Source organism: Stegostoma tigrinum, chromosome 4 (assembly GCF_030684315.1).
Source record: "Stegostoma tigrinum isolate sSteTig4 chromosome 4, sSteTig4.hap1, whole genome shotgun sequence".
NCBI classification, from domain to species: Eukaryota; Metazoa; Chordata; class Chondrichthyes; order Orectolobiformes; family Stegostomatidae; genus Stegostoma; species Stegostoma tigrinum.
Window position 1 is genome coordinate 128,680,142 of NC_081357.1, and position 26,890 is coordinate 128,707,031.

At 43.2% G+C, this 26,890-nt stretch overlaps 1 protein-coding gene across 2 annotated transcripts; it reads right to left on the minus strand.

The window, feature by feature from the left end:
• Window positions 1-651: 651 nt before the first annotated feature.
• On the minus strand, window positions 652-26,254 carry cimip2c (ciliary microtubule inner protein 2C). 2 transcript variants are annotated; one of them, XM_048531392.2, is made up of 5 exons: window positions 25,836-26,254; window positions 17,602-17,875; window positions 14,597-14,709; window positions 2,939-3,082; window positions 652-845 (listed from the first exon to the last, which is right to left on the minus strand). In XM_048531392.2, the coding sequence occupies exons 1-5, from the start codon at window positions 25,940-25,942 to the stop codon at window positions 704-706; spliced, it is 780 nt and encodes a 259-aa protein (XP_048387349.1). In that variant the 5' UTR covers window positions 25,943-26,254; the 3' UTR covers window positions 652-703. The 2 variants fall into 2 exon arrangements, with proteins under 2 accessions (XP_048387349.1, XP_048387350.1); XM_048531393.2 differs by lacking the exon at window positions 25,836-26,254 and adding an exon at window positions 25,491-25,792.
• Between the last annotated feature and the right edge of the window lie 636 nt (window positions 26,255-26,890).

Here is a 26,890-nt window from a genome sequence, read left to right on the forward strand (position 1 = left end):
ATGTAAGACAATGGTTCCAGCCATCAGAAAATTCAGTTACAATGCTAGGATGGGGGACTTGGGACTGATTGCCTTGGCGAGGAGAAAAATAAGGGGAGGTTTGATAAATGTTCACAAAATCATGAGAGCTCTGGGGCAGACAGGGGAACATGGTTAGGGAGAAGGTAAAGTTCATGGAGGGTATTGCATGTGAAGTTGTCAAGAGAACATTGGAATAATCCAGTTTGTATATGACGTGGGCATGAAAGGTAGTTTCAAAAGCAAATCATCTCAGGTACTGATGATCACAAGTGATGATCAGAAAGTGGATTCAGGCGATCTTTGACAAAGGAAGATCTAGGAAATGTCGCTAATGGTGCCCAGTAAAATTCTGTGACATGGGTGGAGACTGACAGAAATTTGAACCAATCTACTTTATCACACTCAAAAGGCCTGATGTCAGCTCCTGGGTTAAGATCCCAGAGACAGGGTATTTTCCAGCTTCACAAACCTAATCTGAGAAAAACCAGAGACAGTATGTTTCTGCTGTGCCAGAAATTCAGCTGAAATATGTTGATGTATATTTTTGTGCAATAGGAACAATGCAGAAGGCCAACATTCGTTCAGGGTCTGAAAGAAAAACTGACACAAACTGGGAAGAGAAAATGCTTTATTTCAATTCAGCCAACAGCTTCACAATCAAGTTTTGTTTGCGGATAATCATTCATTTGTCCTCACACAAATATGTTTTACGATCATATCCTGCTTGATAGTCAGGAACTTTCTGGGGGCTGCATCGTAATTGTGAGGTTGGCCCATTAGCGCCGAAGAGCATCCCCCCATCCAGCTTCGGACAGTGCAGGTAACTGGGGGCAAAGTAAGTTAGTTTAGGAAGGAGTAAGTCTTTCATCTTCAATGCACTTTCAATAACATTTGGTGCTTTAGGTTGTAAGATGTCTGCTTGGCAGTTTGTTGTCTGCAAAACAACAAACCGACTCAGCGAGCGAACCAACCTCACCACCCACAACTCAATTTAAAGCATAGTTAAAGTATCAGACTCACTACAGTTGAGGTGATTTGCATTTCTATACTATGGGGGAGCCTCAATAAATACACGAGAGAGCAAGGAACAGAGTATGTTGATGAGCGTATGGAAAGAAGGGTGGGAGCAAGCTCATGCAGAGTATAATATGATGTGGAATTCTAGAATGAAATTTATTGCATTCTAGAAAGGTAGGTACTGGAGAATAGAACTGGAGCCAACCTTTATGTACTTTTGTAAGTGTTTATTTGTTTAACAATTGCAGATAAACTGTTACTATTTATAAGGGCATAACTGAATCCCTACCGCCAGCATATATTGAAAAGTAATTTCATACGTTCATACAAATTAGGAACTGTAGGCCATTCAGCCCATCACATTTGCTCCACCATTCAATAAGATCATGACTGAAATTATTGGAATCACAAATCTGCTTTCCCAACTGATAATATTGCATCCCCTTGTACCAGATTATATCTACCTCTGCCTTAAAATATTCATAGTTAACAGAAAGAAAGCTCCATAATCTCAAGACTTTCTGAGAAAAAAGTGTGCCTAATCTCTGTTCAAATGGACGACCCAGGATTGTAAAATGGGAAGCCCCAAGTTCTAGATTCTCCCCAAGGAGATAATATTCTCCCAGTATCTGCTGTGTCAATATACAATGAACATTAATTGTTGATTTTGTAATATATACAGTTTTGCAAGTATAATTAATGTTTTTTTTCCCTTGAAAAGAGTTCTGGCCTGCTGTAATGCTATAGAAACTGTAAAATGCTGCAATGGTTTTGGCAGTTTAGTCCAATATTGCTCTTTTGAATAACTCTCCTAGATTTGCTATTGCAATTCAACTAGGACCTAGATTTTTTGGGCAGTGCTATTTAATCGAGCAGAACAACATTAAACGCAATTAATGGAACAAAGTTCTCACTTATGAGAGAGATCAAAGTAGGCATCATTTAAATACAAGATGGTCACGAATAAAACCATTGAGGAGTTTGTGAGGAACACAGTGATTTAAAGAGTGGTTTAAGTATCAAACTCACTACAGTTGAGATAACAAGGTATGGAGCTGGATGAACACAGGCCAAGCAGCATCAGAGGAGCAGGAAAGCTGACGTTTCGGGTCTAGGCCCTTCTTCAGTTGAGGTGATTTGTGTTTCCATACTATAGGGGAGCCTCAATAAATACACGAGACAGCAAGGAACAGAATAAGTTGATGAGTGTACAGAAAGAAGGGTGGGAGCAAGCTCATGCAGAGTATAATAATAACATCGACTACTTAAGATGATTGGCATCTTTCCATGCTGTTAATACTTTGTTTACTGTTCGCTGAGCTTCCCAATGGGCATCTAACATTATTATCCTTATTATTAGAGGTAAAACAGCACCTTTTAAACACAGCGCATTCTTCATTAGCACTGTCTTAGCAATTCCTGAAGTTAAAAAGAACATCCCGCATAGAAGGTAGACGCTGTGTGACATTTATTATGATCAGAGATGTTTCCTGTTGTAACATTAATTACCAAAGGAGGTCAGGTAGAGTTTTCTCCCCACCCAACTGGCCTGTGTGTTTATCAGGTTTCTCATCTCTGTCAAGAATTTCAGGAGAGGTGAGAGGTGAACATATTGTAAAGGACAAGGCACTGTTGTTGTGACCGGCAGTCTAATCATCGTTCTTTTCATTTCTATCCTTCTATCTTTTGTTTCATAGACTATCTCCTTCAATTTACAGAGATTGTATAGAAATGTTATTACTTGGATATGCCTAAATATGTTTGGATGTCCTACCAGGTATCTATAGGATTAGTCTTTTCAAATGTGAGAAGGGTTATTTACATCTTATTTACGAGGTCTCCTGGATTAAAACGAAACCTATGATACTGCTCCTTGACCATTGTTGGTCTGTGTACTCACGGTGGTGCAGCCACAGCGCCTCCTGCCTGTCCTTTTGAAGAGATGCACAGAGCAGCCTCCAAATTATCTTTGCAACGTTTTTCCAAATACTCACGAGGCCAAGCCATATAGTCTGGGGAAGGACACAACCCTTTGTTTCTTTGGCTGTTTGAAAATAATTTAGCACAATATATGTTATTGTAGTTTTCATTCAGCTGCTGTTTGTTCACTATTCCATTATTTCTTCCTTTTCATGGAAATTGGGAATAATACAAACTAATTGGAATTAATTCAATTCCGTGCATTAGCTAGCTTTTTTATAAAACATGTTCAGAAGAAGAATCAGATTGGGTTAAAATATAACACCATTTTTCTCTCTCCATAGACATTTTCAGACCTGCTGAGTTTCTATAACATTTTCTGCTTTTATTTCAGATCACCAACGTCTGCAGTTATTTGTTTTTATCTGTTTTCTTTTTAAGTTGAGTTCAATGGATGGCACTCAAACGATTTCAGTGAAAATGCCAGCCAATGTGATTGTATTTATTATAGATTGAATCAAGCCTGAAGAATTCAAGAATACTAGGCCTTCTGCTACAGAATTCAGCAGCTTAAACACGTTACTGTTCCTGTACATCAGTGTTCACACAGCCATCTCAGTGTAATGTTACAACAACAGAAATTGCTGGAAGAGCTCAGCTGGTCTGGCATCATCTGTGGAGACAAAGCAGAGTTAACATTTCCACGCAAGTCGAAAAGGAAACTCAGATTTCTTCCACAGATGCTGCCAGGCCTGCTGAGCTTTCCCCGCAATTTTTGCTATTGTTTCTGATTTACAGCATCAGCAGTATTTTGCTTTCTTTTATTCAGTATAGTGGTTAAGTGCCTCATTTATCAACATCTTTTTATGTATTGGAAATGAATACATTTGTTATCAGTTGGAGAAAAACCTGAAAGCATTTGAAAAAAAAATCAGACCCGAGATGTATACCTGAATCTTCAGATTGTTTCTCTGTTATTAAATCATGTATTTTATTAATTTGACTTTCTCTCTCTGATCACTAGATGGTGCTGATAAATCATCAAATTACTGTTTGGAGCCACTTTTAGTCTTCGACCTAACCAGTTTACCAAATCTGTTTCATGTGCCTTCAGTTCATAATAATTTACACAAATTTTCTTGCCTGCAATGAAAAATGAATGAGGGAATTCATGTTTTTGAGTATGTGTTTTTCATCACTCTATTACTGACAGCCACATCTGGAATTCCAGCTTGGGGAAAAGAACTGCCTCTCTGCTTTCCTCTCCTTTAAGCTTCTTAAAACCAATCACTGGAAGCAAACTTTCAGTTACACATTCTAGTATCTCCTTATATGGTTCAGTCTCAAATTTTAACCAATTTAGTTTCAAGCGCAGCCTCTTGGGCCATTTAGTTATATATTGGATAAGACATAACACTGACGCTCAGTAGCAGCAGTGTGTACTATTTACAAGATGCACTGCAGAAATTTACCAAAGATCCTCAGACTGCACCTTGCAAACCCAAGACCACTTCCATCTCGAAGGACAAGGGGCAGCAGGTACATGGGAACAGCACCCCCTGCAAGTTCCCCTCCAAGTCACTCACCATCCCAACTTGAAAATATATCACCGTTTTCCTTCATTATCACTGGGTCAAAATCCTGGAATTGTCTCCCTAATGTATTGTGGCTCTGGACTGCAGTGGCTCAAGAAGAAAGCAGTTAGGAACAGGCAGTAAATGGTGACCCAGCCAGCGATGCCCACAAACAATTGAAAACGAAATCTCTGCCTCTCCAAAGGCAGATTATTCCTGTCCCTCAGAATTGCTTCCAATAGTTTCCATCCCACTGAGGTTAGACTGACTGGTGTATAGTTTCCATTCTCCCTTGCTTCCTTCTTAAATAACAGTACTACATTGACTGTCCTCCAGTTCTTTAGCACCTCTCCTGTGACCAAAAAGGAGCTGAAAACTATTGCAAGCATCATGCTATCTCCCTCTTTGCTTCACTCAACAACCTGGGATACATTTCACCTGACCCTGGAGATTTATCTACTTTTAAAGCTGCCGGACCACTCAGCAACTCATCTCTATCTATGCTGATTTATTTACTTGTGTCACAAACCTTTTCCCTGACTTAGATGCCTGCATCATCCCTCTCATTAGTGAACACTGGCCCAAAGTATTCATTTAAACCCCCACTTACATCCTCTGGCTAAATGAACAAATTACCACTGTAGTCCCTAACAGACACTACTCTTTTCCTAGTTATCCTATTGCCTTCAACATACTGGTAAAATAACTTAGGATTTTCCTTTATTACACCTGCCATTATTTCTTCCTGCCCCCTTTTTGTTCTCCTGATTTCCTTTAAAAGGTTCCCTTCTGCACATTCTGTACTCCTCCAGAGTTCCTGTTATTTTAAACCCTCAGGTTCTGCCTTAAGGGTCCCTTTTCCTCTTTATCCAAACCGGATCTCCATTGGTATCCGAGGTTCACTAGATTTGTTGGTCCTACGCTTTGTGTTTATTAGAAGCTGTCAGCTCTGTATGCTATTGCTGTCTTAAACACATCCCACAGCTCTGACACAGAATTACTCAAAAATATCTGTTCCCAGTCCACTCTGGCCAAAATATACTAGACCTTATTAAAATCAGCCTTCCCCCACTTTGGATAGAACTTTCAATTCAGGCCCATTCTGACGATAAATTATTTTAGCGAAATTTGATTTACAAAGCTGTCCTGATCAAAACCAAATTTACTAAATTATTTTTTTACCCAGAAGGCGCATAAAATGAGGAAGGGTCACCGGACCCGAAACGTTAACTCTGTTTCTTCCTTCACAGATGCTGCCAGACCTGCTGAGCTCTTCCAGCAACTTTGTTTTTGTTCCTGATTTACAGCATCCTCAGTTCTTTCGGTTTTTATTTGGCACATAAAATTAGACAGTTTATATATGTTGTCAACATCTCATCGTTATTTTCATAATGTGAAATTGTGTGATTCCCGGTGAGAAAAATTAACCTTGCTTAACTTCCGAAGGGAAATCTTTGCTAAATTTGCAAATATTGCACAGCAAGGAGTTCTCAGTTTGCATTTTTCTGGCATTATATCACATTGAAAAGATACAAAACACAAGTTACCTGTTGCAAAATATTAAAATGAAAACAAAACATGTAGTGTGATCAAACAACCAAAACTACAATTTGTTTAATGAAATTGTTTCCCAGTTTAGTTACAATTATTTAAACAGCCATTAGTCTAAAATTCTCCCGGCCCATCAAGTCTGCTCTGCCATTTAATCTTGGTTGATTTGTTTTTCATCCCCATTCTCCTGCCATAACCCTGATCCCCTTACTAATCAAGAACCTATCATTTTCTGTCTTAAATATGAGTTGGGCTCCACATTCCTCTGTGGCAATGTGTTTCACAGGGTCACCACCCTCTGACTAAAGAAATTCCTCCTCATCTCAATTCTAAAGGGTCATCCTTTCACCCTGAGGCTGTGCCCTTTGGTCCTAGTCTCTCCTACTGGTGGAAACATCACCTCCAATGTCCATTCTATCTAGGCTTCAGTTTTGAGTAAATTTCAATCAGATCTCCCTTTATCCTCTAAACTCCATCGAGTACAGACCCAAAGTCCTCACCAGCTCCTCGTAAACCATCTGTCACTGAATTAGTAACCAGAAACTTAACTAGACTGGTAACATAGATACTGCAATTACAAGAGCAGGTTGGAAGATATTAGTATAGAGGTGGAAATATGTGACCTTAGTGATGGTGCAAATTTATGCAGGAAGCTCATTTCAGAGGTCAAACAACATTCAACATTGTGAACTGTTTTTTACAGCCTCCGACAATTGCCAAGGAGAGAAATTGAGTCATCAATTTTCTGTCTATCAATGTGAACTCTGAACAAAAGCAATAACCTGCAGGTAATCTGCTTTGAAGCAGTTGTCCTGGTAAGAGACATTATACCAGTAAACGTGTGAAAATCAAACTGTACTTTTAACAAAGGACTCAAAACTAATCCTGTCCCCTTTCGAGCTGAGTGAGTGTGAAGGGATTTTAATTACGAATATGCTACTTGTTGCTAATCTGCAAGCATCAGTATGATAGATGCTGTCTTTATGCCTGTGAATTGATTGTTTTAATCCATTCAAAATGATCAACAGAACAGCGTATAAAATTTGGATTTGTATTTATCTCTGTCTGTCAGTTTAATTAGGTCAATCATAAGCATGATACACAACTAATACGAGGTAACAGAATTTTTTAGAAGCCTGTACAATATGAGCTCTGGCACAATTTACGGCAAAATCGTGTGCGAATTCCAGAGGGATCTATCTCAATGTTGGGAACAACTCACTACATCGTTTATGCATCTGCCAGGCATCGAGGCAAATACCAGATGCCAGTATCTGTGGATGAAAGGTGGATGCAGCTGGTACCAGGGTGGTGTGTGTATGGAACGCGCTGAAAGAGGTGGAGTTGAGTGCAATTACAACATTTTGAAGACATTGCAACAAATACATGGGTAGAGTCATAGACTCCTCCAGCGCAGAAACAAACCCTTCAGTCTAATGGTCCATGCCGACCATGTTCCCAAACTAAACTAGTCCCGCCTACCCGCACTTGGCCCATAGCCCTCCAAACATTTCCTATTCTTGTATTGATCTAAATGTCTCTTAAACATTGTAAATGTACCCACATCCACCACTTCTATGAGAAGTTCACTCCACATCCATTTATCAAAGACAATGAACACCTAAAAAACTGGATCAGAAGATGCCTATTCGACGCACGTCAACAGGAAGATACTGCCCACCCCGACACACTCATCATGCCACCTTACAGCAGGAACATGTCTGAACTGGTCACAAGACTCCTACAACCACTGGATAATGGAGTAGCACACAAACCAACATCAACCCGACACTAACTGCTCACCCGAACCAAAGACCCACTATCCACTATGGGCGGGACCAATGTCATGTACAAGATTCCTTGCAAAGCGTGTGACAAACACTACATCAGGCAAACAGGAAGGATATTAACCACAAGGGAACACAAACATCAATTGGCAACAAAAAGACATGACCAATACTCACTCATCTCCACACACATGGATAAGGAGAACCACCACTTCCATTGGGACAACACCAGGGTCCTGGGACAGGCAAAGCAGAGACAAGCCTGGGAATTCTTAGAAGCCTGGTACTCCACTAAGAAAGCCATCAATTAACACATAGAGCTAGATCCCAAATACACTCCACTACGAAGGAAAACCAGAAATGAGGTAATCCAAATAAAAACCAAAAGAACTGTGGACGCTGTAAATCAGGAACAAAAACAAAGTTGCTGGAAAAGCTCAACAGGTCTGGTAGCATCTGTGGAAGAGAAAACAGAGTTAGCGTTTCAGATCCAGTGACCCTTCCTCAGAACAGTGAGGTAATCCAGCTCAACAGACGCCAGGGTTTACAAACCAGGCAGGAAAACACAACAGCGCTTCATCGGAGGATGCACTGAGGATGTTACCCAGCAGGGTAATGAAGCTTCTGCGAAACAACAAAGCAGCTCGGTGAGCCAACCGACCTCAACATCCACAACCCGAGCTACAGATCTACTCCAAAACCTGACCTTCGTCTCTCTGTGTTAAAAAATTGCCCCTCATGTCATTTTTAAATCTTTCTTCTCTCACCTCAAAAATATGCCCCTGGTCTTGAAATCCCCCACCCGAGGGAAAAGACATCTGCCACTCACCTTATCTACGATTCTCATTATTTTACTAAACTCTATCGGGTCACCCCTCAACCTCTTATGCTCCAGTGAAAAAAATCCCAGCCTATCCAGCCTCTCCTTATAACTCATATCGTCCATACCCAGCAACATCTGGAAAATCTCTTCTAAATCCTCTCCAGCTTAATAATATCCTTTCTATAACTAGGTGACCAAAAGTGAACACAGTATTCCAGAAGAGGCCTCACTAACATCCTGCACAACGTTCACATAACATCCCGACTCCTCTACTTAAAGAACAGGAAAGATTTGGAGGGGTAGGAGCCAAATGCGGGCAAATGGGAATAATTCAGTTTAGGAACCCTGGTCAGCATGGGCAAGTCGGGCCAAAGGATTGTTTCCATGTTGCATGACTATGCCTCTATCATTGCAGCCTGAGATACTGTTTGGTGCTGAGCAATGAGGACATTGTTCACAGCCAGCGACATGGGAGTCAGAATAGGTACCTGATGACGTCAGCTTGTTGCTGATGTGAACAGCTCCCCTGTTGCTCAGCACCAGACACCAGTTCAGGGCACAATCCACGGACACCGACCACACACAATATCACCCATGGACACTGCCATCTGATGTTTGTAAAACTCTTGTGGAATGTCTCTGATTCACTTGTTGGCCAGTTAGGAAGATCAGACCTGTGTTACAGGGTGTCCCAGTAAATAATGTTGCTGCAAGGGGCTTTCGAATAGACACCCAGCTCACAGGCTGGACCAGGCTGCATCAGGATTATTTGCTTCACACACACTCACCTAATGTCTAGCTGTGTGTTTGAAGCAGCCAAGCCATATCATGCCTAACCTCAATTAAAAATTTCATGGTTAATGTAGGTCTGGGATAGGAAGAGGGTCAGAGTTCAGTAAGTCTTCCCTTTCACAATGTGGCTTTCTCAGCCATTGTAGAACCCCCACCAGCTTGGTGTTTGTGCTGTGACCAGGACCAGATATGTTTAGAGGGTGTTAATTATGAGGAGATTGGACGAACATGATTTGTTTTCACTTGAACATCAGAGGCTGAGAGGCAACGTGATATAAGTTTACAAAATGATGAGAGGCGTTGATAGAATTGATAGTCAGAGTGTTTATCCCAGGTTAGAAATGTCAGTTCCCAGGAGACATTGGCTTAAGGTAAAAGAGGCAAGTTTCAAGGAGATGTAAGAGGCAAGTATTTTACACAGAGGGTGTTAAGTGCCTGGAATATGCTGCCAGAAGGTGTGGTGGGGGTGGTACAGTAGAAATGTTTAAGAGGCATCTGGACACAGACATAAATAGACAGGGAACAGAAGAATATGGGCCATGTAGAGGCAACGGATTTTTAGTTCAGAAAGTCATCATGTGCCAGCATAGGCTTGATGGGCAGAAGGGCCTGTTCCTGTTGCTTTACTGTATTTTTTTCTTTTTTCTCTAACACTCCGTGTAAAAGGTGCACGATAAGAATAAGTCTTTGCTGTTTCTGCCCATTTTCTCCCTTGAGATGTTGGTGCGAGGATACTGTATGAATGTGGATTATTGGTCTGATTCATTGTGGTAAAAGCTGCATTCAATTCCCAGGGAGAGGAAAAGAAAATCAATCTCCCTCAGTTCTTTAAAAAGAGAACAAGAATAATAATTCAGTGGGAGGCTTGAAAAATCTTGTCCAGCTGCAAACAGAATCGAGGATTAAGTCTTTGATTTCAGTTTCACGTCTGAAATATTAGGATGCAAATTTTACACTGGCAGCTAACTAATGTGAAATCGCATACATCTAGCAATTTTCAATTAACCATACTCCCCAAGATGAGCAAGTATAAAATGAAAAGGTGTACACTGGAGCAATCTCATAAAATACTAACATAGTCAAACCTCCTGAATTTCATCCATCGAATGGGAAATGTCAAATGAACTTAACCAAGTTTGCTGTGGACTTACGTATTAAGCCGAGATTTACACAGAACCATACATCAACTGGAATAAGCCAGGCTGTGCCCCGTAACTACCAGCAATATTCTTCCTTGTAGTTTTACAATCACCTTGTAATTATTTTTCTGAGGGCACATCAATGCGGGGAGATTTAGACAAAAGCACCATTTTAAACTAAAGTTTTTTTTTCTCATTCAGTTTTACTCAGTTTAATTATTTCTTCGTTTATGAAATTGAGGTCTGCTGGCCCTCCATCAATATTGTACTGGTATGTTATGTCTATTAAACCTTATAATGGCAAAGTAAATCTAAAAGGAATTGGACAATTTTGGAAGCTTCTGCAAATTCTTTCACAGAGACTCCTGAACAAAATTAATGCTAATAGCATACCATGAACCTCTAAACCTTTGGGATACCATGAGAATGAGCATTCTTCAACAAAGGGTGTAAATAAAACGGGACATAAAGCAACTTGTTTCAAATAACAAAAATCTGTAATGCTATGTGTTCAGTGCTTGCAATATTGTCATATTCCTGACAGAAACTTTAACTTCGATGTTATTCAAACCTGTATATTTCAAATACGACACAACAGGAACAAATGACAGAATATTACAAGTGTAGACAAATTAGATTGCAGACAAACGCTGCCTTAAAAATTGGCCAAAGATGTTCATGAAGGCAGTGGCACTCTAGCTAGAAATTCATGGATGAGCATACCTCTGAGGAGCCCGGAAGCGGCAACTTGATTTGATGGCTGCCTGGCTGTTGAGTGGCTGAGGATGTAGCCTCCACCCTTATCTGGGAAAATGCTTCAAAGTTCTCAGAGTCAGGCCAATCAATTGCTGGCAGCTCTCTCATCTCAGCAATGCCACCTGGACCAGTGGACACTTCTGCAACAGCAGCCAAGAGGAGCAGCGTGAAGGCTTGACCCAGAAGGTAGGGACCAGTCAACAGTGAGAGGGATAGGAGGCCATGATGAGGGAGAACCTAAATGCGACAGTCAAGAAGTCACATCAACACCTCTTCTTCCTCAGGCGGCTCAGGAAATTTGCCGTGTCCATAAGGACCCTCACCAACTTTTACAGATGCACCATAGGAAGCAAACTGTCCGAGTACATAACGGCCTGGTACGGCAACTGCTCTGCCCAGGACAATACGAAACTACAGAAGGTGGTGTACACAGCCCAGTCCATCACAGAAGCCAATCTTCCAGCGATGGGCTCCATTTACACAGCTCGCTGTCGCAGAAAGCAACATCATCAAAGACCCATCACACCCCGGTAATGATCTCCTACAACCTCTCCCATCAGGCAGAAGGTACAGAAGCCTGATCACATACGCAAGCAGGTTCAATAACAGCTTCTTTCTGGCCGTTATCAGGCTGTCAAATGGACTGTAGCCTCAAATAATCTAACGTGCAATGTAACCTGTGTGCCTCTAAGTCCTTTTGATCTGCACATCCTTTGCTTGCTGTGATCTGTCTGTGCCGCTCGTAAACAAAGCTTTTCACTGTGTTTCAGTACATGTGGCAATAAAACCAAAAATCAAAATGAAAATCAACACAGAGCAGGGCACTTGCATCACCCATTTGGAGCAGGGACTCCAGTGGGCACAGATCACAAATGAGGTACTCTTCTCTCAAATGCCAGGAGATTCCTGGTGATATTGTCATGAAAAGCAGGGGCAGTATCCTTGCCCAATTCTCATGGCAGCATTCCAGCAGTGGCACGGGGATGACTTTAACGATCTGGGGAAGGCGGTGTCCATTAGCAATCCCATTGGGAGTAAAAGATAATCCCACACCCAAACCCCCTCAAAAGAAATCCCTATGGGGGAATGCAAAATTAGCTCTAAGGAAAAGGACACATTCAAAATTTCATTGTTAAAAAATGTGAATATCATAATATATATAAATTCTTCATACAGAAGATGGTGACCATCCTGGGAGACTTGTCAGGTAGGATGGGAGGTTATGGTGTAGTGGTATTGTTATTGGACTAGTGATCCAGGGATACAGAAAATTATCTGAGGACTTGGTTTTCAATCCCACCACGATGCTCTAATGGGACAGTTTTGACCAAGTGTGGCAGCAAGGAGCCATAACTAAACTAGACTCCTGGGATCTGTGAGGGAAAACTTATTGGAGAAATACCTAGCACATAGGAAGTTGTTTCCTGTTGTTGGGCATTAGCCAACACAGTTCCCAGACACCTCTACAGGAGTTCCTCAGGGTAGTGTCCTAGGCCCAACTTTCTTCAGCTGGATCATCAAAGACCACCCTTCAGTCAGAGCAAAGTTGGGGATGTTCGCTCATGTTCAGTACCTTTCACAACTCCTCAGATACATGGCCAAATACAATCCACGTTCGGGTCAATAAATGGCAAGTAATATTCCTGCCACAACAAGCTAGGCAATGACTATCTCTGAAAAGACACAATCTAACTATTTCCCCTTTACATTCAATGACATTACCATCACTGAATTTCCCACTAACAACATCCTGAAATTACAACTGACCAGAATCTGAACTGCATCAGCCATATAAATGCTGTGACTACACAGGAGATCAGAGGCTGGGAATCCTGCAACAAGCAACTCACCTCATGTTCCTAAAGAGATAGCAAGAACTGCAGACGCTGGAGTCAGAGACAACACAATGTGGAGCTGGAGGAACGCAGCAGGCCAGGCAGCAAGGGAAGAGCAGGAAAGTTGGCATTTCGGGTTGGGACATTTCTGAAAAAGCTTGACATCATCTCAGGTAATGCAGCTTGGATTGACACCATATCCACAAACATTCACTCACTGCCCTACTGACACTCCTTAGGAGCAGTTTGTGCCATTTGCATTGTGCCCTGCACACATTCATCCTGAGTCAAAACCTTCTACAACCACCACTACCACTACCTGGAAGGTCAAAGGGAACAGACACACGGGGATACCAACATCTGCATGTGTGTCTCCAAGTTTCTCAAAATCCTGACTTTGTGCTATGTTGCTGTTCCTTCACTGTTGCTGGGTCAAAATCCTGCAACTCCATCCTTAGCAGCAATGTGGATGTGTCTACACCAAACAGAATAAAGTGATTCAGGATTGCAGCTCACCACAACGTTATCATCCAGGTTCGCAAGAGGCAAGGAAGGCAGGCCCAGCCAGGGAGCCCCACGTGGACAAACAGTTTAAAATTGGTTGTAGTAATTTCCTTTACATTAGCCTGTGTCACATACACCATGAACATATTTGATGAGGTTTGGCAGTGGCCTGTCGATAGTTTGCAGCGATATGCCATCACTTGTGACTGCTATATGATCATACCTTGAGATGAGATTTTCAGTCATACCAATTACACTATCTTGTTTGCACATTCTCTCCATGGGTTTCCTCCCACAATCTAAGGATGTACAGGTGAGATGGATTGGCCATGCTAAATCACCCATTGCATCCAGGGATGTGCAGGTTAGGTGGGTTAGCCATGGGAAATATAAGGTTATAGGGTTAGGGTAGGAGGGTCTAGGGTTAGGGTCTAGGTGCGATGCTCTTCAGAGGGTTGGTATGGACTCAATGGGTTGAATAGCCTGCTTCAACACTGGCGTTCTAGGTGTTCTATGACTAAACCCATAAGGTATAAAGAAGTCCCTCCACTACTCATGGAAAATGTATTTATTTAGGAGTACCCACAAAATGCTTTTGGAAATTCTTTGCCATTATTTGCCAGTACACGATTAGTGTATAAATTGTACTGAAATATACATTGTGCATGTAGATGTTAATTGGGAAGGAAATAGAATCTAAATTTCTGGCTTTTCTTAATTCTTAAATAATGCCAAACAGTAAGGAATCTGTTAAACATTATTTCACCAAATGATCTGTTTTAATAATAGTCATAATTCATTTTGAGTTTATTCCATCTATAACAGTCATAATTTATTTTGAGTTTATTTCTTATGAAATAAACCTTATCATACTCACATATTCGGTAAACATGGGAATTTGTCCACCTCTGTTCCAGCCATCACAAAATGACCTACTCTGTGTATCGTGCCTGTCTTATCCTTGTAGTTCTCCCGGTGTTGTTGGGCTAACTGTGATGAAAATATATTTTAAAACAGATTTCATAAAGAATTAACAGGTGTTATTCCTTGTTCCTACTTTATTAATGTATAATAATGTTTAGGCCCTCTTCATAATTTATTCTCCCACAATTTTCTTTGGCAGCACTGTAAGAATTAATCTTTCCTTTGTTACTTAAACTCAGCAATACAATAGCCTGATTTTGCGTCCAAACACTAAGGTATTCGCGCTGAACACGAAGTATATTATGCTCGAGAGATCTAGTGATCTAACAACATCCTGAGATTACAACTGACCAGAAGCTGAACTGCATCAGCTATATAAATGTTGTGACTACACAGGAGATCAGAGGCTGGGAATCCTGCAACAAGCAACTCACCTCACCTCATCTGCAGAAAGCTTCACATCTCTCCCTGTGCAGTAATATTGTAACTGATGGCAGTAAGTACCATCAGACTGGTTAATCAGCCAATCCTATTAAATGATTTCAAGTGATACACAAACAGGAAACTGCAAACACTATTTTTACATCAAGTGTTAACTAAAGATTGGGATGTACATGTCTGTGGTAAAAATGGAAGTTTATTCTAGAAAGAACTTTTTAAACAAATTAAAGCTGCAGCCATTGTATGGCAGAACGGTTAGGAGTGAACAGAAAATGTTCATTTAAGAAAAAATGATTTCAGATAGACCAGCTGAAGGTGATAAAATTCTCCCTAAGATGATAAAAAAGATTTTCTGTGCATTGAAACAAGATCAACTACTAACAGTGTGTGTGCTCTTTTAAAAAAAATTGTGTTGTAAAGCATTTTCATGAAGATGTAATAATATTTGTGTTTGAGAAAAGCCACTCATGAGGTTAATGGACCTTCAGTCTATGTTGACAGTTTGAAAAAAAAATACACATAATTTTAATGCTAGTAGTTTTAATTTTCCTAAACAGTCTTTTCTCTTGTTGTTAGGTTGACAAATGTGTAACTGGTTAATGAAATCAGTCATAAGAGTGATAATGGGAACTGCAGATGCTGGAGAATCCGAGATAACAAAGTGTGGAGCTGGATGAACACAGCAGGCCAAGCAGCATCTCAGGAGCACAAAAGCTGATGTTTCGGGCCTAGACCCTTCATCAGAGAGGGGGATGGGGAGAGGGAACTGGAATAAATAGGGAGAGAGGGGGAGGCGGACTGAAGATGGAGAGAAAACAAGATAGGTAGAGAGGAGAGTATAGGTGGGGAGGTAGGGAGGAGATAGGTCAGTCCAGGGAAGACGGACAGTCAAGGAGGTGGGATGAGGTTAGTAGGTAGGAACTGGAGGTGCGGCTTGAGGTGGGAGGAAGGGATGGGTGAGAGGAAGAACAGGTTAGGGAAGCAGAGACAGGCTGGGCTGGTTTTGGGATGCAGTGGGGGGAGGGGACGAACTGGGCTGGTTTTGTGATGCAGTGGGGGGAGGGGAAGAACTGGGCTGGTTTAGGGATGCGGTGGGGGAAGGGGAGATTTGAAGCTTGTGAAGTCCACGTTGATACCATTGGGCTGCAGGGTTCCCAAGCGGAATATGAGTTGCTGTTCCTGCAACCTTCGGGTGGCATCATTATGGCACTGCAGGAGGCCCATGGTGGACATGTCGTCTGAGGAATGGGAGGGGGAGTTGAAATGGTTCGCGACTGGGAGGTGCAGTTGTTTGTTGCGAACCGAGCGGAGGTGTTCTGCAAAGCGGTCCCCAAGCCTCCGCTTGGTTTCCCCAATGTAGAGAAAGCCACACCAGGTGTAATGGATACAATATACCACATTGGCAGATGTGCAGGTGAACATCTGTATGGTATGGAAGGTCATCCCTGGGCCTGGGATGGGGGTGAGGGAGGAGGTGTGGGGGCAAGTGTAGCACTTCCTGCAGTTGCAGGGGAAGGTGCCGGGTGGTGGGGTTGGAGGGGAGTGTGGAGCGGACAAGGGAGTCGCGGAGAGAGGGTCTCTCCGGAAGGCAGACAAGGGTGGGGATGGAAAAATGGCTTGGGTGGTGAGATCGGATTGTAGATGGCAGAAGTGTCAGAGGATGATACGTTGTATCCAGAGGAAGGTGGGGTGGTATGTGAGGATGAGGGGGATCCTCTGGTTGTGGTGGGGGCGGGGTGTGAGGGATGTGTTGCGGGAAATGTGGGAGACGCAGTCAAGGGCGTTCTCGGGGGGAAAGTTGCGGTCCTTGAAGAACGTGGACATCTGGGAAGTGCGGGAGTGGAATGCCTCATCCAGGGAGCAAATGCGGCGGAGGCGGAGGAATTGGGAACAAGGGATGGAATTTTTGCAGGAGGGTGGGTGGGAGGAGGTGTATTCTAGGTAGCTGTGGGAGTCAGTGGGCTTGAAATGGACATCAGTTTCTAGCTGGTTACCTGAGATGGAGACTGAGAGGTCCAGGAAGGTGAGGGATGTGTTGGAGATGGCCCAGGTGAACTTGAGGTTGGGGTGGAAGGTGTTGGTAAAGTGGATGAACTGTTCGAGCTCCTCTGAAATCAGTCAGGTTGTCTCTTGGTCAATGATGTGGCATCACTTTAACAGCCGTGGCAGAGTTACAAACTGTAGAAGGTTCTTCTGCTGCCAACTGTATCACCTGCAGAGTTTGTGACCTTGAATTTAAAACTGACTAATGTTGGCAAGGAATCACTGATCCAAAGCACTTTTGTAAACAAGATTTTTACACTCTATTATCCACAGCTGAGCTGAGTCCTGTGATAACATTCTGACTTCTGGAGAGAATGGCTATCCATGCAAAAACCTGCAAACATAAGCCCAACAATTTGCTGCGGAATATCAGGAAGCATTTGCTTTGTATAGCCAAAGAACGGTGTGAAACCGTACAGAATGTCAATCACCTCTGTTCAAATCAAAACTGATTGTCCACTTACTTGATCTTACCTTATCAAACTTTTTCAATTCTTCATTCCTGTCAAAATCCACATCATATCTGGACCATTTTGGGGCATATAACCATCTATTGCGGTTGTGGGACCGATCTGCTATTACAAGGGTGGGGTCATTGGAGTAAACTGTTGGAAATTGCCCTCCTTTGCTGTAAGGACTCTGACTTGTACTCAGAGCTGACAGGCGGAAATCTTGGAAATATTTCTTCGTAGCATTTCCATAAGTATCACCATATGTAAAATTTATAGTAGGGACATAGCCACGGTATCTGGAAACAAGAATATAACAAATAACAGGAGTTCAATTCAGTTCTTACATGTCAATGATTCTTCAATGATGCTTAAGGATTTAAACAGAATGAGTATGGTGATCCGGTCTGATATTTATTACATCTGCATGCTCCAGAAGGAAGTTCTGGAGTGGCATTTTACCCCATCAAGAAGGTACTTTAGGCATTCCAGCTGAACGGTCAGCTGTGGAGGTATCAACATGTACGGTTTGGAAGAAAATAATCAGGCGATGAGATAGCAATTGGAAATGGCTAGTACCAACTTGTATTTGAGAATGACAAATGATGACAGTAAACGTAGTAGTTGTTTCAGTTATCAAAAAGGGTGGCGTAGAGAATTATAGAACCCCTTGAAGAAAATGTAAAAGAGGAAACTGTGTGAGAAATGAAACTAAGAGGATGAGTACGTAGGAACTGATGATAGGTATCCTTGAATAATAAGCAATGTACTCCTGCCATGGGATAAGTGCTGAAAAAAACTTACATGACTAAATCAGGAATAAGAAATTACAGTTTTGAGGAAAATCTCAACACTATGGAACCTTTCTTCACCAGAAGATTGAAGGATGTTCCAATAAGAGTTTGTAAAATCTAATGGATGATGTTTAAGATTGGGACCCTTCTTCAGATTTCTGAAACATCAACTTTCCTGTTCCCGTGATGCTACCCAGCCTGTTCTGTTCCTCCATCTCCACACTGTGTTATCTCAGACTCCGGCATCTGCAGTTCTTGCTATCCCCCTGTAAAATCTGAATGTTTTGATATGGTTTCTTTCTACTGAGTGATACACTGAAGGCAGGGTCATTGAATATTTTTAATGCAGAGGTAGATATATCCTTGACAGATGAGGGAGTCAAAGAGTATTGGGGGCAGATGGGAATGTGGAGTTGAGACGACTATCAGATCAGCCATATCTTATCAAATGTGGAGTGGGCTTGAAGGGACTGAATGGCCTACCCCTACTTCAAATACATATGTTGATAACAAGAAAATTGCAAGTTTGAATGAATGGATGGTTTTATTGTCATGTCTATTTTAGAGCGAGAAGAACAGTAAAATACAGCGAAAAGCTTTTCCAATATCACCATGACCCGATGCCATTTTGATTAGTTGAAGGATAATGGGAAAAAAAGAAAGATATTGCTTAAACAGAGTCCATCAGTCCTGAGCCAGCTCATCATCAATGATACCTGTGCTGCCGTCCCTCCTCCACCACTTTGCTGCTGCTAGCGCCAGACTCATCCATTGCTGAAGTCACTGATCATCAGGTGCCATCTTTCACTGATAGGCATACCTCACCGACGTTGCCTCCACTGAAGCTGTAGAATCACATTCCAATGCCACGTCCCATGCTCAGCCTAATGATGTGAGTAGGAGCTCACTCAAGTCCACACTGGGCTCCCTCACCACCTACACAATTCTACACCCAATTCCCTCACCAACAACACAATTCCACACTGGATTCCCTAACCACCAACACAATTCTGCACTGGGTGCCCTCACCAACAACACAAGTCCGCGCTCAGCTCCCTCACCACCAACACAATTCCGTGCTGGATTCCCTAACCACCAACACAATTCTGCACTGGGCTCCCTCACCACCTACACAATTCTGCATTCGGCTCCCTCACCACCAACACAAGTCCGCGCTCAGCTCCCTCACCACCAACACAATTCCGTGCTGGATTACCTAACCACCAACACAATTCCGCACTGGGCTCCCTCACCACCTACACAATTCTGCGCTCGGCTCCCTCACCACCAACACAATTCTGTACTGGGCTCCCTCACCACCAACACAATTCTGTACTGGGCTCCCTCACCACCTACACAATTCTGCACTGGGCTCCCTCACCACCAACACAATTCCGCACTGGGCTCCCTCACCACCAACACAATTCTGTACTGGGCTCCCTCACCACCAACACAATTCCGCACTGGGCTCCCTCACCACCTACACAATTCTGCGCTCGGCTCCCTCACCACCAACACAATTCTGTACTGGGCTCCCTCACCACCAACACAATTCCGCACTGGGCTCCCTCACCACCAACACAATTCCGCACTGGGCTCCCTCACCACCAACACAATTCCGCACTGGGCTCCCTCACCACCAACACAATTCCGTGCTGGGATCACTCACAGCTGTCAACACCATCCGAGCTCAAGACAAGAGGTAAGAGAAGAAAATATGTAAGAAAAGAGGTAAAAAAAGAAAAGAAAAGCATTTGGAGTGGACAAGCCCCAGCTCAGGAGCCTTACTCCACTGCTGTGTTGATGACACTTTGTACTCCTTATGGCGACCCTGACCCATCAGAAATATAGATCAGCACTTCGGCAGAAACTGCAAAACCCACCCTGACTAATGAAATAAAAGTGTCTGTGACCAGATTGTCACCTTGTACAGATCTGAAGGCTTACTTCGAGTTATTACAGTTCTCCAAATATATTTATTGTGAGATGACATGGGCCAGCTGCTCAAATCATTCCAATGAAATAATTATTTCAGTAATCTCAGCAGAAAGAAATGCTATTACTTTGATCAAATAAGGGGCTAATGATAATTATTCACTGAAAGTTGTTCCATATACAGAATTTAACCTCCTTCATGTTTGACATTTTGTTACATTATAATGTTCTGGAAGTCCTTCACCTGTTCTTCCATGACAATCATGTCTCAGCCTCACACTATTATTGCAAAATGGATCGGCTTTTCATTTTCAGCAGTATGAATACGAATAGCGTCAGAAATATTTTAATTTACATTTTATTTAACGTGACAAAACAACATTTCACAGTGCTGGGATTACTGTCTTAGTGAGACTGCATCAATTTAAAAAATGAGACAGGTCAGTGGCTCAGTGGTGAGCACTGCAGCCTCACAGCATCAGGGACCCAGGTTCAAATCCACCCTCAGGTGGCTGTCTGTGAGGAGTTTGCACATTCTCCCCGTGTCTGTTGAAGTGGCAAGCAGCTGGAAGCTTACAGTCATTTTTATGGACCGTTTTTCCACAAAGCAATCACCCAGTCTGCATTTCATCTCCCCAGGGGACAGCACGGTGGCTCAGCGGCTAGCCCTGCTGCCTTACAGCACCAGGGACCCGGGTTTGATTCCAGCTTCGGATGACTGTCGCTTTCTGCTAGGCGTTGTGGTTTCCTCCCGCTAACCAATGATGTGTAGGTTAGGTGGGTTGGCTATGTTCCATTGCCTATAGTGTCCACTGAACCATAGGTTGGGTGGATTAACCTTGGTAAGTGCAGGGACCGGGTGGGGGCGTGTGGGTCTGACTGGGATGCTCTTCAGAGGGGCAGTGTGGACTTGATGGGCTGAAAGGTCTCTTTGCAGTGAGAAATCTGCAGAGATTCTATGATTCTAATGTACAGGGTACTGCACTATGAGCAGCAAATATAGTAGACTAGAACCGGAGCATGTAGTTTAAAAATAAAGAATTACATTTAAAATTGAAATTAGAAGTTTTCTTTTAGAGAGTTGTGAAACTCTTTGAAACTCTCTTCTCCAAACAGCAGTGGAGGGAGAGTCATTAAACCGTCCCCTAAGGTGGAGGTAACTAGCCTTTGACTCCCTTCTTACTCAAGAATCAGGAATGTGGGCGTGAAGATACAGTCTGGTCAGTCATGTTCTTATTGAATGGCACGGCAAGTTTGAGGGGCTGAACGGCCTACTCCAGCTCCTAATTTTCATGTATGTGTGAAGGCTACATGTGATTATTTCTGTCTCCTGGCTGTTTCGGGAGTTTTCAGCCAGCTGGGTCAATGCAGAGATCCATGAAGAAATCCATCCAGCACAAAAGGAAATGGATAAAGAGAGGGTGCCTCTCCTTTTCCTGGGACTAGCTGCAATATTCAAACAAGTTTTAAAGGTGTCAAGTCATTCAGTGGGTGAAAGGGTAGTTGGATCAGAAGGTAGCTATGTGGGGGAAAAGCAACAGGTTCGATTTCTGAAGAAGGGTCTAGGCCCGAAACGTCAGCCTTCCTGCTCCTATGATGCTGCTTGGCCTGCTGTGTTCATCCAGCTCTACACCTTGTTATCTCAGGTTGGGATAGCTGATTTCTGGGGCTGATGATTTGGGTTGGGTAGAGATTGGAATATCTGTAGTGGTGGCCAGTCTAGTTATGCTGGTTGGAAATTGTGTCAGTCCAGGTACAAACACCTAATATTTCCTGCTCAGGTATCCAGCAAAGCCCCAGGGTAGCTGGTCCAAATCTCTGACACTTAGGTTAGCATTAGAGACATTTTTCAAGTTCCAGTTAAGAAATAGCACATAGATAGAATTTATTTGAACAGGTCATTTGTTCGGCCATATTTGAAATACTGTGTGCAGATCTGTTCTCCCTGCTGTCGGAAGGATGTTGAAAGGGTTCAGAAAAGATTTGCGAGAATGTTTGCGAGTGTTTGAGCTATAGGAAGAAGCTGAATAGACTGGGGCTATTTTCCCTGGAGCATCGGATTGTTCTCCATATGGTAGACCAAACCAGGAGGTGATTTCTTGCAGGTGCTCAAAATTTTGAAGTGTTTAGACATTTATTTTTATCTATGTTGTTTCCAATGACTGAAGGTTCAAAAGAGCAGGAATATACTGCCTGATAGGCTGGTAATGACTTATTTAATAGCAATCAAAGAAAAGGAATTTGAACAAGGCAGTAAAAAAGAAAAAAAAGCTGAGAAATGGTCTGCTGTTAAAAAGAAAAGGTGCAGACATGATGATCTGTGCTATATAAGTTAGCATGTGAGTTCATTTAATCAGCACATTAGATACACCTGTGCCACAGGTGGGACATGGACCTGGACAATTTGGCCCAAAAGTAGGGACTCTATCATAAGATACTATTACACAACCCTCTTTGAGTTCATTTGAGATTGGCTAATCAGTTTGTCAGTCATTCAGTTCCAGGATTGCCAATCATTCAGGACTGACCTGAGGTCTCCAGAAAGCAAACATTAATCTCCAGGGAACTGTTGTTGCTTTCTTGTGTCATTATTTTACAATCAATTCCCCTCATCAGTGAAAATTGGGGAAATAAGGCCTGACAGACAAGTATCGGTTTGTTGGCAGTGAGATGTCATGCTATCCGATTGGAGTGGGGAGACAAAGCATCACAAGGATGGCTCCATTGGTTAACTAACGCAGGTAGGTGGGGCCAAACACATGAAATGAATGGCCCTCTCTAATTTAAAATCTAATGTTGATCTTGCTTTGTGCGCCTTCTGTGCAGCTGTAACTTTGTATGCCTTGCTTTGTCTAAGCACCCTGTGATCTGTATTGTCTTTGTACGTTATCTCTGGCCCGTTCTGCTCGCAAAACAGAACTTTTCACTGTACTTAGATACATGCGACTGCATAAATCAAATTGACTTCTCCAGGAATAGATTGGTCAATTGTTGGCAACACCATTCACTGGGCACTCCAACAGCTGGAATTGTAAATAACAAGGGAGAACATATACATATATCTGAACATTTCAAAGTGAATATATAGTCCACGCAGCCTGATGACTTCACAAATTTAATACAATCTAAACTAAGGTCCATAAATCTAAACGCTAACCAATTCCAAACAATGCATATTCATTACATTTGTATCAATGCACAGTACAGGGTCAATCCCTGAATTTTCCTTTCTTTTGTTAATGGGGGACAATAAGACCATGAAATATAGGAACAGAATTAGGCTATTCAGCCCAGTGAGTCTAGTCTACCATTCGATCATGGCCAATATGTTGCTCAACCCCATTCTCCTGCCTTCTCCCCATAACCTCTGGTCTCCTTACTAACTATGAGTCTATCTATCTCTGTCTTAAAGACATTCAATGACTTGGCCTCTATAGCCCTCTGTAGTGATGAGTTTCACAGTCATCACCCTCTGCCTGAAGAAATCCCTCCTCATCTCAGTTCTAAAGGGCCATCCCTTCACTCTGAGGCTGTGCCCTCAGGCCCTAGTCTCTCCTACGATTAGAAACATCTTCTTCACATCCACTCTATCCAGGCCTCTCCATGTTCTGTAAGTTTCAATGAGATCCCCCTCATCCTTCTAAACTCCATCAAGTACATGCACAGATCCATCAACCGGTCCTCATTTGATGAGCCCTTCACCCACAGGGATCATTCTTGTAAACCCCCTCTGGACCCTCTCCAAAACCAGCACATCCTTCCTTAGATGTGGGGCCCAAAACTGTTCACAATATTCCAAATGCAGTGTAACTCAACACTTCTACAACCTCAGCAGTACGTCTCTCCTCTTATATTGTAGCCCTGTTGAAATCAACACAAACACTGTATTTGCCTTTCCACCTGCCAACTGAATCTGCAAGTTAACCTTAAGAGATTCCTGAACGAGGAATCCCAAGTCCCTTTGTGCTTCAGATTTCAGAAGATTATCCCCATTTAGAAAGGAGTCTATACCTCTATTTTTCCAACCAAAGTGCATAATCTCACTCTTTCCCACACTGTATCCCATCTACCAATTCTTTGCCAACTCTCCTACACTATCTAAGTCCTTCTGCAGCCTCCCTGCTTCCTCAAAACAATCTGTCCCTCCACCTGTCTTTGTGTCATCTGCACACTTTGCAAGTATGTCCTCAGTTCCTTCATCCAGATCATCAATGTATCACGTGAATAGTTGTGTTCCAACATGGAGCTCTGTGGAGCTCCACTAGTCACTAGCTCCATCCTGAAGAAGCTCCCTTTATTCCTACTCTCTGCCTTGTGCCAGTCAGCCAATCCTCTATCGGTGCCAGGCCCTTCCTCCTGACACCATGGGGAGGGGCAGTGCTTTTATTTTTATGTGACTATTTCAGGACAAACCTGGATGGGTTTGGAACTAACTGAATTCCCCAGGAGGCCTTAGGCAAGAGCAGCTTCAGCAGCATTATGAACTGGAACAGAAATGCTCAGTAACACACCATGGCAAACACTTTGTTTCTCTGACAACAAAACCGTAAAACATATAAACGTAAAGATATCCTTTATAACAGACCAGAAAAGTAACAAAACATCTCTACTGAGGCTAATATAACAAGGTGTAGAGCTGGATGAACACAGCAGGCCAAGCAGCATCAGAGGAGCAGGAAAGCTGATGTTTCCGCTCAGATTTTCTGAAGAAGGGTCCAGACCCGAAAGGTCAGCTTTCCTGCTCCTCTGATGCTGCTTGGCCTGCTGTGTTCATCCAGCTCTACACCTTGTTGTCTCAGATTCTCCAGCATCTGCAGTTCCTGCTATTGAGGCTATATTATTTCTGTAGTGGTTGATAATTACCGTCCAATTCTGGGTTGCTGCGACTGAGCGGAGTTAATCGATAACACTTGGCGGTGATCACAGTCATTTCTGCGACACCCCGATCAGTACAAGTCCTGACTTCGAGTATTCTCAAGGTATCGTTAATCCTAAACTAAAACGAAAGCATTGCGGATGCTGGAAATCAGAAACAAAACCCGAAACTGTTAGAAAATCTCAGCAGGACTTAAGTTCTGCGGAAGGGTCACTGGACCCGAAACGTGAACTCTGATTGCTCTGCACAGATACTGCCGGAGCTTTTCCAGCAATGTCTGCGTTTTCACTTTCATGTCATTCATCTTACCCTGGCATTAAGGCAGGAGGAATGTAGGTGGCATTGTAGTTAGTTATGAGTGTCCCGGCACTACGGGAAGCCATGATTTCAGGGAGGTTTGCCTCGGAAAATAACAAGCCGAGTGGGAAATCCTTGCTGGGGTGAGGAGTGTTGAACGCAGCATTTCCCCCTGAGCTGTCCTGGTGTAACAAACTGTCTCCAGGCAACAGCGCCACGCCGACAGCGCACAGTGCGCTGCTCTCTCCTCAAAGCCTGCAAAGGCAATCTGAAACGATCTGAAATGGAGAAACTGAGCAGGTCTGGCACCGGCTGTGTGGAGAGAGAAAGCAGAGCAGCAGCTTGAAGAAGACTCACTGGGCTTCTTTGTTTTTAATCGTTCCCTTTGAGTTTCTCCTGTTTTTTGTTGTTGCTTGGTGCTGTGGGTTGAGGCAGGCAGAGCTCGACACCGTCCCCAAAAACATTCTGCACACAGACCGAGTTAGTGTCGGCGTTATCGAGCTTTCATCTATTTCCCCCGAATGCACTGCAGTTCTGAACAACGGTCACTCGACCCGGCACGTTAATTCCACAGATGCTGCCAGACCTCCTGAGCTTTTCCAGCAATCTCTGTTTTTGCTCTCGGAATACATATCCTTGTTGGTCCCCCTACAACAGCCACATGGTTGTCATACAAAACGGACTGGCCATCCAGGATAATAAAATGTGAGGCTGGATGAACACAGCAGGCCAAGCAGCATCTCAGGAGCACAAAAGCTGACGTTTCGGGCCTAGACCCTTCATCAGAGAGGGGGATGGGGGGAGGGAACTGGAATAAATAGGGAGAGGGGGGGAGGCGGACCGAAGATGGAGAGTAAAGAAGATAGGTGGAGAGGGTGTAGGTGGGGAGGTAGGGAGGGGATAGGTCAGTCCAGGGAAGACGGACAGGTCAAGGAGGTGGGATGAGGTTAGTAGGTAGCTGGGGGTGCGGCTTGGGGTGGGAGGAAGGGATGGGTGAGAGGAAGAACCGGTTAGGGAGGCAGAGACAGGTTGGACTGGTTTTGGGATGCAGTGGGTGGGGGGGAAGAGCTGGGCTGGTTGTGTGGTGCAGTGGGGGGAGGGGATGAACTGGGCTGGTTTAGGGATGCAGTGGGGGAAGGGGAGATTTTGAAACTGGTGAAGTCCACATTGATACCATATGGCTGCAGGGTTCCATCCAGGAATGCGAGTTCAGAATCCTTCCAGCCCAGCTTGGGAATTGAAGTAAAAACCGAAAGAACTGTGGATGCTGTAAATCAGGAACAAAAACAAAGTTGCTGGAAAAGCTCAGCAGGTCTGGCAGTATCTGTGAAGGAGGAAACAGTGACAACGTTTCGGGTCCGGTGATTCTTCCTCAGAAGGGGAATTTAAGTTCTGCTTATTGCATGAGACGG

Coding starts and splice junctions, on each gene's coding strand:
- cimip2c (XM_048531392.2), bottom strand. CDS start 25,942: ATGTTTTTGGGGACGGTGTCGAGCTCTGCCTGCCTCAACCCACAGCAC. Junction 14,710..17,601: donor AATTGAAAAAGTTTGATAAG/GTAAGATCAAGT, acceptor TTTTCATCACAG/TTAGCCCAACAACACCGGGA. Junction 846..2,938: donor GGCGCTGTGGCTGCACCACC/GTGAGTACACAG, acceptor CTTTGCCCCCAG/TTACCTGCACTGTCCGAAGC.